The following is a 19394-nucleotide window of genomic DNA, read 5'->3' as shown; positions in this document are numbered from 1 at the left end:
CTGGCTGGAGGTATCAAGAACAAAGGTAGAGAGAAAGCCAGCCACCCAGAAGGAATAATGAATAGGTTTTCACTTGTTCAGTAGTTGAGTGGTATCATTTCTATCCAGTTTTCCTACTCTTCAAGAATAAAAGAATTGCTAATATTAAAAATATATTAAGAGTTGGTCCTTTTGTCCTACCTACAATGAGGCACCAGTAAGCAGTTGACAGTTCATCAGCTCCTACTACATAGATTTCCTCAACAGCACATATTCCTGGTTGCTGCATGACAGCCTTTCTACACTATGTGTGGGATACATCTGATCCATTGGATTACTTAAATGTTAATCATGCATTTATGGGGCCTCTTGTTAAGTCACCATCTAAAATAACTGCTACCTTTCTAGAGGCATAAAAATTTACTGCCAGTAGGATTCTTTCTCCTGCGCACTCTCAATGCAAGAGCCCTAGATAAAAACACACCTGAAGCTATTAAATACAGACATGAACCACAGTTCATGAAAGCATGAGCATTGCATGGAAACACCAACAGGCATTTCCCTGTGCTTTCACTCTCTCCTTGGCAGTCTCTACTATTCACAGGATGAAAAGACAGGACAGGCTTGTTTGGGCTTGGAATAAGACATTCAGTTTGTCACAGATTGTCATGAAAGTTTTCCTTTATTCTTTTAAAGTAATTAACAGTATACATGTTTCCAGAGTAATTATACATTAAGCGACCAGTTTGAGGTTCAGAAGCCACAAAGGGACAAGACACAGACATCATCTGAAGTTCTGTGCTTGAGATGGACAAACCTGGGAAGTACACAAAAGTTCTGAAAACTCACTGTGTTCGGCACAGCCGTACTATCCTCAGAAATATAAACACTGCCATTCAATGTGCCCATTTAGACGGCAGGCACATTTGGGAAGCCCAAATGTTTTAATGAATGGTTTTATTAAGAGCCAGATCCACCCACTTATTACTTCCTACACCCTGGCACCCCACTGAAAGAATTAGGTGGTTTACAGCACTGCATACATTAACACAAGCTTGCCAGGAATCATTGTTTAAAACACTCAGCTATTCTGTCATTAAGAGATTACAGTTTGAGAAAGTACTCTGTAAATCTGCCTAGTAGTTTACTCAATCCTTAATCCCATTTTACAAGATCTAACCTTTCCACTATTCTCTGCCAGAACCCAATAGGATACCTGGTAATGCTACGCCAAAAGCACTGTGTAATACAGTAACAGGAAAAAGTAAAATTCTTTTTAAAAAAAAATAATCAAATTACCTCTTACTTCCCTCCCACATACATAGATTTCTCCAGACTTCTTGGATATAGTGCACTGGTCAGCACTACAATTTTGATTATCAGAGGGTCACTAGTGAAATGCAACATATAAAGTTGCGCCATAAAAACTCACAACTCCTCTTTTCAAACAACCAGTGAGGTTTTAGCAGTCTTTCAAGGCCAGCAGCTTGGCTCCGCAGGACCTCAGGTCACCTCTCAGGTCACCTCTGCCTGAGCTGCTGCCAGCAGGCTCTCTCCCAGGCCTTGCACCCATCCTGGCCAGAGAGTTGGTGTCGCAAGTCTCAGCGAGAGGCAAAAACAAAGGGATGCTCAGACCGGCACCCTGAAACCAACCTCACGCACGCTCTGCTACTTTTTATCGTTTGAGAGTCTGACGAGCAGCCGAGCTGGGGATTCAGGCATATCTCCAAAGACGCACCTAAAGGAAAACTCTCCAGAAACAGGAGATTCAGGAGCGGTTCATTTACAGGTTACCACACCAGGACTGAAAAACATTTTCATTAGCGGCAGCGGCTCGGCTGAGCGCCCTGACGAGCCGCCCACGGCGCCTCCCCCCGCGGCATCGCTGCCTGCGCGCCACGGGCTGGACGCGCCTGTCAACCAGCCCCTCCCGTAAGGAAGCGATGCCGTTTTTAGGCAGGCCCGAGGGGGACAACGAAGCCGCCTGAAGCGCGGGAGAGGCGACGGGGGACGCGGCGGCCTCCCACAAGGCCGGCGGCGAGGCCCGCGGTGGAGGCCTCCCTGCAGCGAGGCGCCATGCCCGGCCCAGGAGGCCCTGCCGGGCCGCGGCGGCTCCGCCCGCGGTGGAGGCGCCTCCGTCGGAAGGGCCGGCGCGAAACCCACCCGCTCCGGGTCCGTTCCCCACCAGCCCCCACCAGCGGAGCCGCCCCGGAGCGGGCGGAGGGACAGCCCCCGCCGCCACGGGGCGGGGAGGGGAGAGGAGGGAGGGGGAGGGGACACCGCCCGCTCCCCCCGCCCGCCCCGGCGCCCCCAGAGGTGGGCGGTCGCCGCCTGCTCGCCTGCCGCCCCTCGCCCTGTCGAGGCGGCGCCCCTGTCCCCGCGGCGCAGGCCGAGGCCTCCGGCGGGCGGGGCGGTACCTGCGCTGGAAGTCGGTCTTGAAGGGGGCCAGGTAGGGGTCCCGCTCCAGCAGCTGCGGCAGCTTCGGCGGCTGCGGGGGTTGCGTGCTGACGGCGGCCGCCATCTTGCCCGCCGCAGGATCCGCGCCGCGCCGCTCCGCCGCTATATACACCCGGGGAGGGGGCCGGGGCGGGCGAGGTGCCCCCTGCCTCTCACCGCCCGGCGCCGCCCACCGGCCGGGGCAGCCCGCCGGGGCCGCCCCTCCCCGCCCGCCCTGCTAGCGCCTGGCCCGCGTTGGGCTGCGCTGAATTTCCCTTCCCCCGCCCCCACGCCCCCCCCCCGCCCCGGTGTCAGTGGTGCGGGTGCCTGGGGGGTTGCAGGAGGGGAGGGGGAGGCGGTGGTCGGGGGGCTCCTGTCCCTGCCTCCCCTTGGTGCGGGCGAGCGAGGGGGTTCATTTCGCAGTCTTGGCGCTCCGCCCGCAGCGGGGTGATGGCGGGGGGGGGGGGGGTGGTGAGGGGGGTGTAAAAAGAGCCATTCTCCTCTAAACGATGCGGGGTGTCGGGCGGGCGGAGGCCTGCGGGGCGAGCGCCGGCCGGGCCTGGGCCGCGGAGATGGTGGAGCCACCCCTGCACCCCTGAGGCGGGGGGGGGGGGGGGTGTGTGCTGCGGTTGCTGCCCTCCGTGTGCAGCCCCGGCCCGAAAAGCTGCTGCTGCGGGGCTGGGCGGTGAGGGGAGGGGGCGAGCTGTGCTCTGCCAGTAAAGGAAATTAAACCAGGAAACCTCCCCGGCCGGGCAGGGCAGGGGGCGCAGGAGGGGGGTGTCTGCCGTGGCTCGGCGGTCCCCACTGTGTTTTCTTAGTGCCTCTTTGATGTCTTTTTCAGTCTGTCTGCTGCCGGGTGAACTCTGCGTTCCCACACACAAAAAACCTCCACTCCACCACCCCCCCACCGCCACCCTCCCAACAGATTTGGTGTGATCGTGAGTGCTGGAATAAATTTCTCGACTGTTTGATAGGGTGCTGGCGTGCTCACAGACAAGCTCAGCAAAACAAGACTCCGGGGGCATCCATGAGTTCTCATAAACACCGTGTCTGTACAGCAAAATGTCTCTTTACTGGCCACGTAGAGAGTCCCAAACAAAGTAAGATTAAGTCAGTTGATCCTAATCCAGCTCTAAATGCTGAATAGCACAGGTAGATTGCTGTGGAAGTTTTTGACCTAATATCAGCATGTCTCGTTTTTGGACAGGCCACCGCATATCCAAGGCAACTAATCACTCGCCTGACCATGCCTCTAGGCCAGCATTTAGCACTTTTATTTAGGGTCCAGCAATTTTGCTTTGTTTGGACATGCAGTGAGAATGTTTATTTACAGGCCTCTTTTAAATGTTTTTCAGCCACAGTCTGTAAACTTTTCAGCTCCTAGATACCTTACCTTGTTTCCACAAGTATCTCCTAAATTGTTATTGTCAGTTTGTAACTCGTCTCCCCTATCGTGGCGTCCTCTGAGTTTTAGTGCTGCTTCCCCTTCCTGTCTGCCTCATAACTAACAGCACAGCATGTAATAAGCACTAGCAATTAATTTATTACTTTACCCAAAACTGGCTACAGTGAAAGTTTCCATAATGATTTGTTTTATCAACAGTGTATGTTTAACTGTACTGTATTTCCTTCCTTGCAGCAGTTTCTAACTACACATGCAAAAATCCAAGTACTTTCCTATTTTTTTCCTTACAGAATGCAACAAGAACAACAATGTCCTAAGAACAAGGAGGGTGATACTCACACTGTTTGCTATAGCAGTTGCCTCAGCAGGAGGCCCAAGCAATTTTTATTTGGTTATTGAAAGAGGTAGCATCTGTGCTGTAGCAGAAAACTACCTATCATAGCCAGCTCTGACAGATCAAGATATCTTTTTTCACAGTGTCCACCATTTCTTCAGTCTCACTGGAGACTGATAAACCTTCTAAAATCACCTATACTTCTCAAAACTTTCTGCACGGCAGTGATTCCAGTGCCTGTGCTAATGATCTGCGTGTCACTAAACTGAAGTTTAACAGCTCTTACCATCTTATTCTTGCTTCTTGCATCATACTATGTGCATTGTGTTCTTTTTCGTGTGCCACTCATTCTCACAGTTAACTGATTTGGCAAACTAAAGGGAGAAAAATTACAGCTGATTATCCAGAGTCAGGAAATTGGGTTTTTACAATAGCTAACGTATTACCTGTGCTGTTGGTTTCGGGCTTCCAGCTGTTTGGTATTGAAAGGGTTGTCTACTGTTGAAGTAGGGGTAGGAGACCAGTTCCTGCAGCCTTTGAGTTCACCAGTATAGGAAACAGAAGCTTCACTTTTAGCACAGTCTCTTTGGTTTTGTTCATTGTCAGAAAGCTCAGGCAAGTTCACAGCACTGTTACTAGCTGTTTGGCATAAACACAAGAGAGAAATTTATAAATCAGCATTAGCAATTTGTCTAAACAGTAGGAATATAGCTGTGACTTTCAGCTCCCTGAAGACAGGGACCTCTTCTTAACTTTTATTTGGAAGATTTTAAGTAAAAATGACACAGTATCCAGCCTCACATCCAAGCAACCTTGAACTTTAGGAAGTTACGTTCTGCAGATAGCCCCTGTCCCTATAATAGACAAAGCCCAAATGCTATATTTAACACTCCGTGAACTGGGAAATTGCTAACTGTACCATTTGTAACTACTCATGTTCCAGTTTAGAACTTGGGCATGATTTTATCTGCTTACTTTGTCACAAGTAACTCAGAGATACTAAGGCATCTGTTACTGTGATCATCTGTACACTGTGGTCTAGCTGAGATGAGTTTCGCTCTCAGAACACTGCCATTTAGTCCTGTACCTGGAGGCAAAAATGGCAGTTCAAACAATGAATATTGTCCCAACAGCTGAATGAGTCTGTGTTATTTGTCAGAGATTGATACAAAGCTGGCAGCTGCTGCTGCCAGTAGAAGTAGGAAGAGCAGGACTGTTTGTAATAACTGCTCTTTTGGGGGGACAGTAGCAGATCATATAGGAGTGGTGTCTAAGGCCCATGTCTGGCACCCAGTTACCACTGAGGCTGGAGTGTATCAATCCACTCTAAAGTAGTCTCTCAAAGGATGCTCATGCTTAAGTTTTGTGTACTTTAAAATGTTGCATAGCAATGCTGAGCAGTAACTGTGTAGTTACAGTTGTTATAATGTCAATTTAGATTATTTTTAAATATGCAAAGTTTAAAGAGAAATCAAAGAACATTCAAGATCTGGAAAGCAGATCTTCCTCTGAAAGAGAAAAGTGGCTGCTCTTGTCATGCAGTACATCCACTTTGATTCGCTAATATTTTGCATTTATTTTACAAAAGATGGCAGAGGTGCTAAACTGTAGGAACTGGGTTAAGAAAAAATCTTTTTTCCTTAAGGCAGTGGTTCAGATTCTCCCTCATCAATGGTGTCTGTTCATATCTCAGCTAGAACGGATCTGCATGATGTAGCCTAACCTGGCTCTTGTGGAGCCAGTTTCAGGTGCTTCTAAACCAAGTGGCTCAGAGCAGACTTGGTCCCTGGTCCTGGCCTGGCTCTGTAACACACTTCCAGGCCTGTCAGAGTCATCTTTGGGGTACAGGATTCTGCATGACAGCTGTCGTGCACTACTGCTAATTTCTAGACTGCCCAAGCCCACAGCTATGAGGTAGATAGATAACTTATCCCTGAGTTACAGTGTGGCTCCTGCCATGCCAGGTCTCGGATTGCCCAGAGCAGGAATATGGTGAGGATTTGCTGGAGTTACCTTCTAGCCTGCAGGGAGAGAAACAGGGCAATGGCCAAGGATGACATGTGCTCAGTTTTCATTCCAATATAGACATAAATGAAGCATTGCAAACATCCATACCTGGATGCTACAGTGTTGTCCCAACTACCACAAAGTACTCGTTAGCCTGTTCCAGCAACTGTGTGCTCTTTTAACTGTGGGCAATCTAGACTTCTAGTTTAATCTGTCTGAGAAGAGATGGCAGCAAGATATTTTTTAACTCTACTGTTGAGAACATTTAAGAATTACTGATCTCTCAAAGTGATAAGGCACAAGGCATGGCCTTTGTTTAAATTCAATATTCAAAGGCCATATCCAAGATTTGTCACCATTTCAGTCTGGGCAGAACACATCCCAGTTCCTTTTCCCAGAAGCCTTTTTACATCTAGGTGTGGTTCGCCTGCTTTGCATGCTTGCAGTGAGGAGGTGTATGCATTTTTCGTTGCCATTGCTCCTTTTGATGTCTCAAAGGTGACAAGTAGTCCGTGGCCAAGGACTGAGAAACAGAGGAATACATGAGCACTCCTCTCTGCCTATACTGGATCCTACAGTAGGCACTATCAAGAAAAGGGGTTCCCATGGAAAGATGCAGCTGTTCAAAAAGATTTGTGTTTATTATTCCAGAAGAATGGATTCTTGAAGAACTCCCTGTGACCTTTATAGAGATGTCAGACATGTAAGCCTGTTATGATACACATTGCAGCTTCCCACCTTTGGACTGGTTTCTGCACATTCAGTACGTAAAAGAAAATGGAGTTGAAAATTTGAAAGAAAAGTAGCTTATTTTGTGACATTGGCCAGCCATACTTACCTCTCTTATTTGTTCAAGTATCCATTAGAAATTAATTGCACAGTTGTCATCCAGATCCAATAAAATGCCCCCTTCTTAAAAAAAAAATCTGTTAACTTCTTCATTATCATCTGACTTGGTAGTCTTCTCAGACAGGTCAAACATTGGGAATGGAGATTAAACAAGCTGCTTATCCCTATCTTTGAATCTTCCAAGATGAGACACACAGGAGAAAAATGGTCAGTGTTGCGTAGCTGCTGCGAAAGCTAGACCTCAAGAGCATGTCACAGTTCCATAATTAAAACTCCACTTCCAGCAAGGATCCAACTGTTTGATTGCCTATGAAGAGCAAAGCACATATCCTTGAAAATTGCAGCAAACATTTAAAGAATCTGTTAGTATATCCATCAATTAGTTTATAGTTTTTGGGGTTTGAGTTTGGGTTTTTTAAGAAATGTAGAGTATCTATCTTTTAAGGTCTTATCTCTGCCCCATCATGGTATCAGGGGCTTTAAATAACAACACACCTTTAAAGATCGAAACTAATATACAATTGAAATACTAAAAAGCCTGTTTTGGGGTTGTCAAATTCCAGTAAGCGCACTTAATGGAAATGCCATTTGCACTTACCATGCAGAGCAAAATGAAAACATTCCAACAACATGAAAGTCCTAGATAATGGCTGTTTCTTGCTTTCACAATATTGCAGTATTATTATGATTTGGTGTCCTTATTTTGTATAACAGAGTTATCAGAAAATGTAAATATATTTCATAGTTGTTTACACAGTAATCAAGACACTTCAAAGTGTGATACCAATTAAAAATATCAGCAGATGTAGAACAATATTTGTTTTGAAAATGCCTATGAGTCTTACTAAAAAAAGGATTTAATTTAGCAGAAGGTCTTTAGCTTCAAGTAAGAATTTGTGAAACACTTCACAGACACAAAATATAGGAAAATCTTAAAGAGTATCATAAAATTTTTAGACATTGTATATACTCTGTTATATTTATGTCTTCTATGTATTTCTCAAAAGTAATTACTGCCTATAGTAACAACCTTCTACAACTGCCAATACTGCTATTTCATAGAATCATAGAATAGTTTGGGTTTGAAGGGACCTTTAAAGGTTATCTAGTCCAACCCCAGGTATTTTCGTATGTGTTTATGTGTTGGAGGAAGAACATAAAACATTTGGAACTCTCTCCTTAATGCCATACCCACAATATTTGATAACCATCACCTCTGTCTTACCAAAGTGTGTTTATCTCTAACACTTAGGAAATAAGTAGCTTGAGCTCGCCAGGATAGTTGTTTCAGAGGAACATTCTTGCTATTATTGCAGTGGGCTTCTGTAACAATATATTGCTATTAAACAAGCAACTTATTAACGCTAGGCAAATATCATATAGTTTATATCCAATATGCTTAGAATTAAGAATGAAGCACCATGGCTTCAGCAGCATTTTTGTTTTCTTTCATTGTTCATTGCCAGGTATTTCCTAAAATCCCTGAGAAATAATCTTATCTAGGAGGTCTCTTGAAGGCTGGTTGCGTAGTCTCCCATTCCTCCCTGAAACACTACAGGCATTTAGGCTGTCTGGCCTTTTCCTCAGAAAAGAAAATAAGGTTGTCAGATACTCGTTCAGAGGGTAACACGTCTAATGCTGGAGGAGCTCAAGTGAGGTTAGAAGAAAGGAGGAGATGCATATTGCTAATGCTCTGACAGCTCCGTCAGTATAAGTTCATTAGTATGTGTAGCAAACTACTTGTTTTCAAAAAGCAGAATAGTACCTAAGTTGCATTCATGAATTTAAGTGTGTACTGAGTTCACCACAGTAAAAGCAGCTGAATCTGGTGCAAATGGTGTGTGAAGTGCACAACTGTCAGAAGTCCAAAATGCTTTCTGCAGACAATATATTAGGTTGTGGCAGTATTAGTTGTGGCTTAGTTTTTAATGGCAGTCAGTGGCAGTTGACCACATCGGTTCTCAGGTGCAACCAGTAGTGTTTCGAATGAACACTGCTAGGACAGTTCCTTAGTGCTACGCTCAAAATCTTGCTGTAGGCAGAGGAGAACACCATATATGGAACTAAGAATTTACTGTTAGTCCAGTAAATGTTTTAACAATATAGTTGTCCAAATTGTCTAATATGGAAAAAACCCACCCTCATTTATAGTGCAGTTTAAATTGTTATACAGAAAACTTTCTAGCACCTATGCCGTTTCTCTTAATATTATGCCCCCCTTCCCAGTGTGCCTTGAGGTCCTAAGGTTGACGATTTAAGTCTTCCTCCGGCAGATGGGGTCAAATGTGCTATGACAAGACATTGGCCTCCTAACATCTTTGCTATACCCAGCCTGATGTTCATGGGAGGGGTGAGTGTCTCACTCCTCAATTCTGAGGTTCCCAGCTGAAGCTTAATAACTCCACAACAGCCTCTCCCGAATGCAGTTGGCATTAAGGGTGCTGTTGATCATGCAGGGACTGCACAGGCCTGTCAAGTCCTTTCCCCCAGCAGCACTCACGGATGCAAGCTCACACAGTCACTCAGCCATTAGGCAAGCAATGGCAATGGCAAAAAAAAATCACATATACTATGCTAAAATTCTCTTTTTTGGTAGGTGATCTTCTAAACACTGGCTAATCATTACGTGAGTCCAGCAGAGATGCTGCAAACTTTCCTGTGACTCAAGGCTTCTTAACAGGACTAAGTGATGGGTCTTGAAGGCAATTATTTTTTCCTGTGTGGTCTTGTGTGATGGTAACACTTAAGGGTCTGAGGGTATAATGATGTACAACCATCATAAAATCACCAAAGCTAGTATAACAACTAAAATTAGAACTGTAGGATGTAAAGCTGAGTTCAAGTTTCTGTAGATTTTGGAGACCATAGTCTTACTTTTAAGGTGATTATGTCATTTGTATCTTTACATTGCACATGTGCCTATCATTAGGCATGTTACACGCTACAGGATAATTCACAGAGATTTCTGCATGTATATGAACATAACTAATCTTACACAGATAATGGCAAAATGACTGGAGCAATTTCATAATCGCATCTTGATCAAATTCTAACCTAAGCAATTATCAAAACTTTGAAAACTAATATCCTTACATATGTAATACATGTGTTGAGCTGTTGTTTTTCAGGAATCTGCCTAAAGAGACTGTGAAGAACATGTATCATGTTCCATAATTCATCTTCATGAATGCGCATCTCTTACCTCAGAAATGCTATAGCTGTACATCTCCGAAGTTGCCTATTAGCTCTAGTTAAATAATCGTGCAAGGTTACGTATTATAAACATAAGTAACGTTTTGATACTCTATCTGCTTAGGGACTCCTGATTTCCACCATTTTCAACATGGCTTAACATACCCCCAGTACAACAAATGAAGCTGCAGTCTTCATAATGACAGTGATATAGAGCTACACTTACAGATAGGCAATTCGTTGCCATAGGTGATTGTATTGTATGCAATACAGTTTTCCATGGGAAATACTTTTCTATCTCAGTGATTCTCTTTTTCTTCTTCGAGCACTCAAAATGTTGTATTTTATAAATATAGAAAGTTTCATCCAGGACAAACACGTACACACACACACATTTTTGTTAGGAACATAGATATTCATAGATTAGTAAGAAGTACATCTGCCTTCATACAGAGAAACAGGTTTTCTCTTGCTTGGAGATGAATCCTTTAGGTTGGATCTTTTCTGTCTTATTACCTAGGTTCATATTTTACTCTTGTTTTTAAACTCAACTATGGCATTTGAGAAAAGCAGTGTGGCTTTCACTTGTTCTATATGTATGTATCGTAATAAAAACACACAGTAAAGAAAACTAAGTGAAATGCAGTTTACAGTCTGCAGGCTGGAAGGGATTGCTTATACTATGCTATCTATGAAGATAAAATAAGCAAATAATAGTTATCTTAGTTATTGAGGCTAAAGAATCTCCCTCTGTATGAGTTTCTGAGGATATCCAGACTAATTAGCTGCATTTCTGTTTTGTGTATATGTTGAAGTACATAGTAGTGAAACAACTACTTCATTACTGCATAGTAAGAAAATTTCCTCCATATTATTAGATAACTTCCGTAATCCTCCATCTGTTTTGCTTTGGTGCCATCTCTTCTTTGTAACAAATAGCTAAACATTTATATTTTAATTCAAATAGCAGTCTTTACAAGTATATGACATTTCTCACATTAAGGTATTAATTACAATCATATATTATACAGATAACATTTGGCTTTCCAAGTTAATGTTATCCTAATTCCATTAGAATAGCTTAAGGGCTGATGGCTCTCAGTCAGTGTTCCTCAGTTTCAAACACTCTTCCTTTTTGGTATCACGTTGAGCCTTTTGTTTATCTATCAAAATTCTCCCTGGATATTGGATTCAGTCGCCTAATCCTACTCAATAAATGGTTGATATCACTGCCCACTCTGATATTAGTTTAACCAGCCACTTGATGCAGGTATTTCTCACATTTGTGCGATCAGCTCCTGCAGCAGGGCACCATGCATCAGCAGTCACACTTCTCACAGCAGTTCTGGTTTCTCCTGCTTGAATATTCAGTTTCTTTGTTTGTTAGCTCTTCATTCTCTTCCTCTGCCTGCTTAATCAGAATAGCCTTCTGAATTGCACAGCTCACAGCCTGTGCCAGGTATTCTATCTTTTTGCATTATATTGTCTTCTCAGGCAACATCCAGGCTCTTCATTTTCTACCTGTTCGTAGTTCCACCAGGATGGGAGGCCATCCCAAATGATCAGGTTGCACTTTGGTCTCTGTAAAGATGAGATGTAAGCAATTAATTGCCTTTTTTCTTATGCCAATCTTCAGTTAGTGATCTGGTAGGGAGCTTACTGGAAATATTGTCCCAGTACCTCATCTCTTCCCCAGTGTTCTGATGTTGTTTCCATATGTGTGTTTGTGCTAGGTCTGACCGTTTTCTTACCACACTATTTCTTACCACTGCATATCTGCGTGTCCTACTTTTCTGTTTATTTTTACTTTGTCATCCCCCTTTTGCCACTTTTACCAAAGAAGAATACTTGAGAGTAAGTGCTGACAAAAATAACCATTTTTACAGCTTCTAAGTTATACACTCTCATGGATTTTTTTGTTTGTTTGTTTTTCTTGTTTACTATTATTTAGTGTCCCTAGATCACTTCTTCCCTCAGATAAGTTGCCAGCTCATTCCATACTATGCCGGTATCTATAGGCTGGCATAAAACAAAATGCATTTTTGTGTCCAGGACATCTACAGCTCTTTAAATGCATCCTGGTCCTCATTCAAGGCTTGTCCATCTCTACTGTGCACAAAGCTTTGCAAAGAGCCTAACAATTTTTTCTACTTCTAATACATCTCTGCTTTTTGGGGGGGTTGTAATCATCCTGATGATAAAATCTTTCAAATTCTGTTCTTCCTTTTTGAAGCTTATAAAGTCTTATACATCCACTGCAGGAGCAGAGTGGGCATGTCTAGTTAAGGGGTTGGCTTTGCTTTTCCCCTTCCTTGATTCCTCTGTCAGTCTACCTGGTTTTGTTCTTTGCAGATAAGCCATAATAAAAACAAAATCTGTATTCAACAGGGTCATGAGAAAAGAGCAGAGACAGAGATCACTGATCACCTAGGAATATGATCAGAGGCTTTTAAAACAAGTATCAGCAAACTTTGGGCTTCCATCCAGCGTCTGCTTATCATCAGCTTGCACACACTCCCATCTATTTTCTCCTCTTTCTCTCAGATTTTCAGCAAACTGTCATCTTCCGCAACAGAGACTGCCACTTACCCAGGAGGAGTTTGCCTGGAGTGAGTCACAGCCAAATACAGAGCGGTGTAACTACTGTTTTTCTGATTTCCTCGGAACATTAGTGATCCTGAATCACGTGGGCTGCCCAAAATTCACTTGTTTTACTGTAAATGAGATACCTGCCAGGACAGAGGAATATACACCCACTGCATTCCTGGTCTTCTGTGATGACTGTAGGCTTCTACCTACAAAAGTCTTTGCAGAGGGTTGGTTGCTCACCAACATACTGGAAGTGTTCACAGAAGAGTTTGCCCACATTCTGCACCGATTTATTGCACTCTTGTGTATTACGCCATATACATAGCGCTAAGAATTTACTGTTAGTCCAGTCAATGTTCTAACAAACCGAATTATCTGATTACTATAGAAAAGCCTCATGTCTGTGATGTTACACACACAGTGTAACACACCAGTGATGTTCTGGTGTGCCTCTATGTCCTGAGGTTGGCAGTTTAAGTCTTCCTGATGCAGATGAGAGAAGGGGCTTCCTTTATGACAAGTCATCAGCTCCTGAGATGATCATCAGAAAGAACAATGATGTTCATGTTGGAGGGTTCAGATTCCTCAGTCTTGGGTATGTTTGGTTTTATTTTTAAACCTTTTCCTTACACCATCTGCTTCCTGCTCATTAATTCCCAGGTAGTTTGAATATTGTGCGATGTCTTTACTCCAGGGTTCTCGGCAGATATCTGCCATCCTGTGCAATTCTATTCCACTATTATACAAATGTTAACTCTACTAAAATCAGTAATTTCAGCAATATAAAATGGTACTTCTTTAGTGAAGAATCCAGGAGAGAGGTTAGAGAGCAATGGTTGATTATTCAGGTTCACAGTAGTTTTGCTGAAATGCGTAGTCAGCAGAGCTGTATAAACCTGCAGATCGTTGCATCGTTAAGCTGAAATTTGTCATTTAGCTACTTGAGTATAGCATCCATAAATGGAAGACATCATGAACATTTATAATGTTGCAGTACGAAGGCCCATTTTACAGTCTGCTTGCAATTTAGTAGTTTGTCAATATAGAATATAAAAAAATTAAGTCCAGTATCTCTTTCCATTTGTTCTGGTTTTGCAGAATTTGCAGAATTTATGTTAAAATTCCGACACAGGTTATGAAAAGACTTATAACCGTGACTGCTGAGGCCATGAGCAAATCAGCTGATTGTGCACTACTCTCTTACATTAACCAACTGTTCTTAGATAAATATGCTGTAGAAATACTTAAGTATTCAAAATGCTTTGTCCTGGTGAAAAATTACAAATATTTTTATATCTTGTTTTATTCCATCTCTTTTTCCTCAAAGAATCTGAAATATGGTAGGAAAAATGACAGTACATAGACCAGTGTGTATACTGAGTCTCTGGAACCCATCTGCTATTTACTTTGTGTCATCACTGACTCTCATAACACAGTGTTCTAGGCAAAATTATTGTTATAGATACAAGTTTTTGCCTTAATATCAGCGTTCTATAAATGTAACTTTTTTTTAATCAGTGTTACAGTTCACTGGTCAGTCAGGTTGGCAGGAGTCAAATACCAGCCACATTAGTACACTAAAGAAGGAATCCTTTCAAAAGTCTTTCATGTCTTACCCCCATTAAAACTTTGTCTCACAACCACACTAAGATCCTCTCCTGATGTTTTTCTGTTGGTCATTATCTGGCTCTTTTACCATTTGCAGTTAAGGCATTAATTTATGCAAATAAAGAGATTTCTTCATTCATGAGATCATTGTCGAAATTATTAGAATTATTTGTTCTATTTTCTTCTTCTACTGTTTCAATTGCATACAGTTAAAATACTGAATTGCTTGCTCTTACAGTTTATGAATTATCTGTTGCTTCTTGACCTATGCCTTCCTTCAGCTGTCTCCTCAGTAACTCCTATGTTGTCATCTCTTTCAACACACGCACAAGAAAAACTCACAAAGGTTTCCATCCTGGGAGCTGAGTCATTCTCTAAATCTGGACTATCATCCTCTGAACACAAAATCTTTCTCTGCAGAACTTAAGGGCAAGTATTACCTATTTGATGTTATATAGGATTTTTTAGCTTCTCTTACTTTAAATGACCTGTATTTCTGACAGAAAAGCACATAATATAGTAGTTTCCACCAGAATTTTCTTTGTATTCATATCATCTGTGTTACATTATGCCAAAAACTTAGTTATTTTTCTCCATTCTGTGTTCTATTTCCTTTACTTTTTAATCAATTGTAATTTCAAAATATACTTACATCTTCACTGGTTTGGTTTTTGTACATACATCAAATTTCTGTGAACTGTGACTAACTACTTCCCTGTCATCCAGGAAACCTCCAGTGCTCAAGGAACATAACCTCCTGTACCATCAAAGTGTTATTCCAATCACACCATTAAAAGATGCTCACAGTGAATATCAGTCTGGCTTAAGTAATCCGAAATACCTAACATTTAAAAGGGATGACTAATGAGGACATATATTAGACATCCTAGAAAAGAGGATAAAGCAAGACCTACTGTTTATTTCCTATTCTTTTCTTAATACTATAAAATACCATACACATTCTTTGTGTTTTTAAATGAACAGATTTGCTTTTATTCTCGTCTCTGTGCTTGCCAAATTGTATAGTCCAGTACATTGAAACCGCTCTAGCACTACTACAAGTTATTAACTAACTACAAGTTATTAACACTATGATTTTACCTATTTATGTCCAAATTATGTGCAGCTCTGAATAAGATTTACATGAAGACTTCTGAAGAACTCTGTATTTGAGTTGTATTGCGTTGCTTGAAACAAAATTTGTCTTCTGATTTCTCCAGTGTAATTCTTTTTATGTTTTAAGAGTTTTTGTACTAGCTCTGTTTGTGTAATTTATCTCCCTTTATTAAATTTATAATCTTACAAATTAATACCCTTTTTTAGTTTTTTTTTTCCTTGCTTTGTTTACTTGCATATTTATCCTCTTCCTATCACTTGTCTAGCTCTTTTTTGTTTTAATGTGGAGTTTTTTTCCTCTTTGTTTTTATAGTAAGTCATGTGGCATTGCTGTCCTTATGGACATGCTTCTCCATGACCTCACTGCATTTTGGTAAAGGGGCAGAACTGTGGAATACGAGATACAAGTGTCTTCAGAATATTTCCTTGGTTTTATAAGGAGTTGCACAAGGAGTCTTTCCTTTTCTGTAAAATGAAGTATGGGTATTCATAACTAAAAAAAAAACCAACGCTGACAACAACAGAAAAATAACTGCCATATGTTGTTTTTTGTTTTTCTGTTTTCCTTTCTATAGAATGAAGAATAGATATTCATATTTTAAAAAAAGCCAACAATAAGAAAAACTGTTACCTGTCATCTACTAGTTTTCTTAAATCTAGAAATGTTTTGCAAATTTAACTGAAATCATTAGTCAGGTGTCTTGCCCCAGTTTTTCATCTTTAGAATAAACTGAAGCATTTCAGCTTTTAGTGTCTGTCCTGCTTGTTCACATGATTTCATTTGTGTGTTGGGAACCAATTTTTCATAAACATCAAAATATCTTTCAATATTGACACAATAGCGGGGAACTGAGGTGGGTTCTGTTTTATTTCTGTAGTAAATCACATTCATTTTATAATGTATTCAGTACTCAGAAACATGAAAACAAGCCTTTTTATAAATTTGCCTCAAGTACATTGTGCCTTTCCGGTTAATGTATTTTACATACTGCTTTGAGTGCACGTTTGCATATTAACTGAAAGAGGTTTGATTAGTTGTATTCTCTTAATTCTTTTCTTTTCAAAAAAGTCTTTTGTATTGTATATTAGCTCTATTAATAACAAATAAAGTCTTCTCTGATAACTTTCCGTTATGTTAGAGAAGATTCAACAAAGCCTTTAATATCTTTTGTCTTGCACTGTAAACCTGGATAGTTAAGAAAAAAATATCTTCTTCCAAGAATATAGTATCTGGGCGTAAGTATAATACTGTTATGTATAGTTAGAGATAATATGCAGAGGTTGTAGCTGTGAGCCATATAAAAATGAAAAAGAGCACAGTCAGAATGTAGTCATGTTTGGAGGAGCAGTGCATAAAAGTTATCCCTCAAGAACATATCCTTCTAAAGGGTATCCAAATATAATGACTTCATGTGGTGCTGTATAACTGAGATGACTTGGAATTCCCCCTCTTGCAACACTTTTGATCTAGCTGTTAAGTTTGACAGCGTAAGGTTAAATCTCCTTTTCCTATCATGGGTTAGGAAATACTTTTAGTGCTAAGAATAGCTCATTAAAAGTGAATGGAAAGTCTCCTTTTCCAATGTACATATTAATTACTGTAACACTCAGTGAATTTATCTTTGCTGGCAGAATGACATACCTTGCTGCTCTATCAATGCAAACTGAGTTTCTTGTTGATTAAAACTGTCACTTGCCTTGAATAACTAGGTGCAATGAAGTAGAAACAGGGAAAGTGGAGTAAGATTTTGTAAAAATATATGGTTCTGTTCTAAGCAAAACAGCACCTATTTCTTTTTAGAGAGAATTTAAATTGAACATAGGGCTTTTGAGTCAGTAAACTCAGATGTTCTGATCCACTGTTGTTCTGGACTTTGTATGACGCTCTGCTGAATTACCGGCTTTGCAGCAATGTCACTGATGGCAGAAGACACGTTAGTAAGAAAACTTACTGGTGTGCTTGAACCTTAGAACTTGAGGTGAGCAGTGTCAGGGACACCTGTGGCCTGAAGGCAAAGGCAGAGCACTCCTTTCCTCCTACAGTACATGTGGAAAATTCTTGGTAAGGAAGAAGGGATAGAGAATATGTACGTTACTAGATGTGTATTTACATCACCAGATGCATGCGTTTTTGTTTCCACAGGAGCACCCTTACCCTTTCCCATATTCTCTGCCCCAGCACAGAGAGAATCACTGTGTAACCACAGTTTTAAAACGTATGCTACAATATCTTCTTCTGTTCAATCTAAAAATAATTTTTTGACCCACCTCCCAGAGTGCAGCGCACTCCGAGTAAAATATATCCCTAAGAAACTAGTAATATATGCAGCCTTACTTGACTTTCCTTTCAGCTGCTGAAATAAGATACTCATTTTCTCTAAAGTGTATGTAGATGGATGTCTAGAGTTTATGAACTGACAAATGTGTGACTTGGGGATAACTGCCAGTGTTGCAAGGCAAACAAGAAGGTGCTGAGCACTGGATAGTGACCGTGCCTGTCTGAAATCCAGTTAAGGATCCGCTCTTCCTAGTAAGAAGTGCAATCCATCTGTAGAGTTTTTCCAATAGAATGGGCATTTCCAGGTCATCATCATCACAAAGTGACAAAGTATAGAAGAAAGTTTTCAGTATACATTCAAAGCACATGGTAGGGGAAAAATGCTAAATAAATGATCTTGGCGTAATTAGGGAGAAGGAGATTAGCTTCTCTGAGTCTTACTCAGAGAAAATGGCCACCACTACTGCTTCAGAGATGAAGAAAAGTTAAAAAAAAAAAGTAATGCATAATTTAGAATGCTTTATTTTCATGCTTTTAATAAAAATTTGCAGCATCTTATTGGAACTCAGACAATTTTTCAACAAAAAAAACTAACCAAAAATATGACATCATGATTTAAATACTTACCTATGACCCACTCTGGTATTGAAGGGAAATACAAAGCATTAATTCTTTTAGAAACTTTTTATCCAGCTGTTTAAACTCTTTTCTGTGAATTCAAAATCTTGTCTGTGCATTGTTTTTGGTCTGTAGGTAATCCACAGATAATCTGGGACTAGCATTCACATCTGCAAATTTGAATTCCTTTGGCTTGTTTCAACTGAACTTGCGTGATGTTCCTATTAGCTGTGAATACTTAGCGCATTGCTGGTACGAGATGTTTTGGCGTGCCTAGTTTAAATGGTATTATGAGTGATTTTTCTTGGACAGTCATTTAAAATGTGTTTTTTTCTATAAGGCTGTTATCATCAAAACCCAAAAGGAACAGTAAATTACTAAGCATTTTCTTTTACCAATTTGACCAAATATTCCCAGAAGTATTTTTCAGCAGATAACAGTGCCTTTATATCCAGTAGTACTGCCTCCCATGGGACAAGAACAGTTGCTGGATCTTGCCTCTACCTAATCTCTTCAGCGCACAGTCTTTCTGAGTGACAGGGCTCTGACTGCCTATTACCATAGCAGAACTCCCCCGAGATGCCCTCCTTTAAACCTGATGAGCCTACAGCATCCCATATTCTTTATTTCTGCATTTAAATCTCCTTCTCAGAAGTGCATCCCTTAAACGGCTGGATTTCAGCATGTTTGATTCTTTCTACTTTGAAAGTCCTACCGCTACAACTTTTTGTCTGAGCCCCAAAGAGGCGTCTCTTCGTTTCTAACCTTATTAACACAGTAAGTCAAACGATGAGTCGCTTCTGCCTGATGCTTCCCTCTGGGTAGTAGACCAGGGTGCAAGTGACTCACAACCTCTCCTGGAACTGTTCTGCAGAAAATGTCAAAATGTTTCTCCATCTGTATCTTGCCATAAAGCTTATCCACTCCAATACATGAAGTAAGTCGACTTGCTGCTGGTATGCCAAGCAGTATATCCAGTGTCA

At 41.3% G+C, this 19394-nt stretch overlaps 1 protein-coding gene and 1 long non-coding RNA gene across 4 annotated transcripts in view; one reads left to right on the top strand and one right to left on the bottom strand.

The window, feature by feature from the left end:
* Positions 1 to 2569, bottom strand: part of GBE1 (1,4-alpha-glucan branching enzyme 1) — a 165932-nt gene extending 163363 nt beyond the window's left edge. For both annotated transcript variants that reach the window (XM_086763726.1, XM_086763735.1), the window contains exon 1: positions 2397 to 2569. In XM_086763726.1, the coding sequence (XP_086619852.1) occupies positions 2397 to 2500 (104 nt within the window). In that variant the 5' untranslated portion in view covers positions 2501 to 2569. The remainder of the gene's footprint in view (positions 1 to 2396) is intronic.
* On the top strand, positions 1892 to 15709 carry LOC147602240 (uncharacterized). 2 transcript variants are annotated; one of them, XR_015260717.1, is made up of 4 exons: positions 1892 to 2428; positions 3257 to 3515; positions 14681 to 14828; positions 15126 to 15709. It is a non-coding gene; the product is annotated as an uncharacterized LOC147602240 (long non-coding RNA). The 2 variants fall into 2 exon arrangements; XR_015260715.1 differs by having other exon boundaries at positions 14638 to 14828.
* The last annotated feature ends 3685 nt before the right edge of the window (positions 15710 to 19394 follow it).

Source organism: Chlamydotis macqueenii, chromosome 1 (genome assembly GCF_036417535.1).
Source record: "Chlamydotis macqueenii isolate bChlMac1 chromosome 1, bChlMac1.mat, whole genome shotgun sequence".
In the NCBI taxonomy this organism is placed as follows: Eukaryota; Metazoa; Chordata; class Aves; order Otidiformes; family Otididae; genus Chlamydotis; species Chlamydotis macqueenii.
Note: the sequence above shows the minus strand (reverse complement) of the source record. Positions and strands in the feature narration are given on the sequence as shown.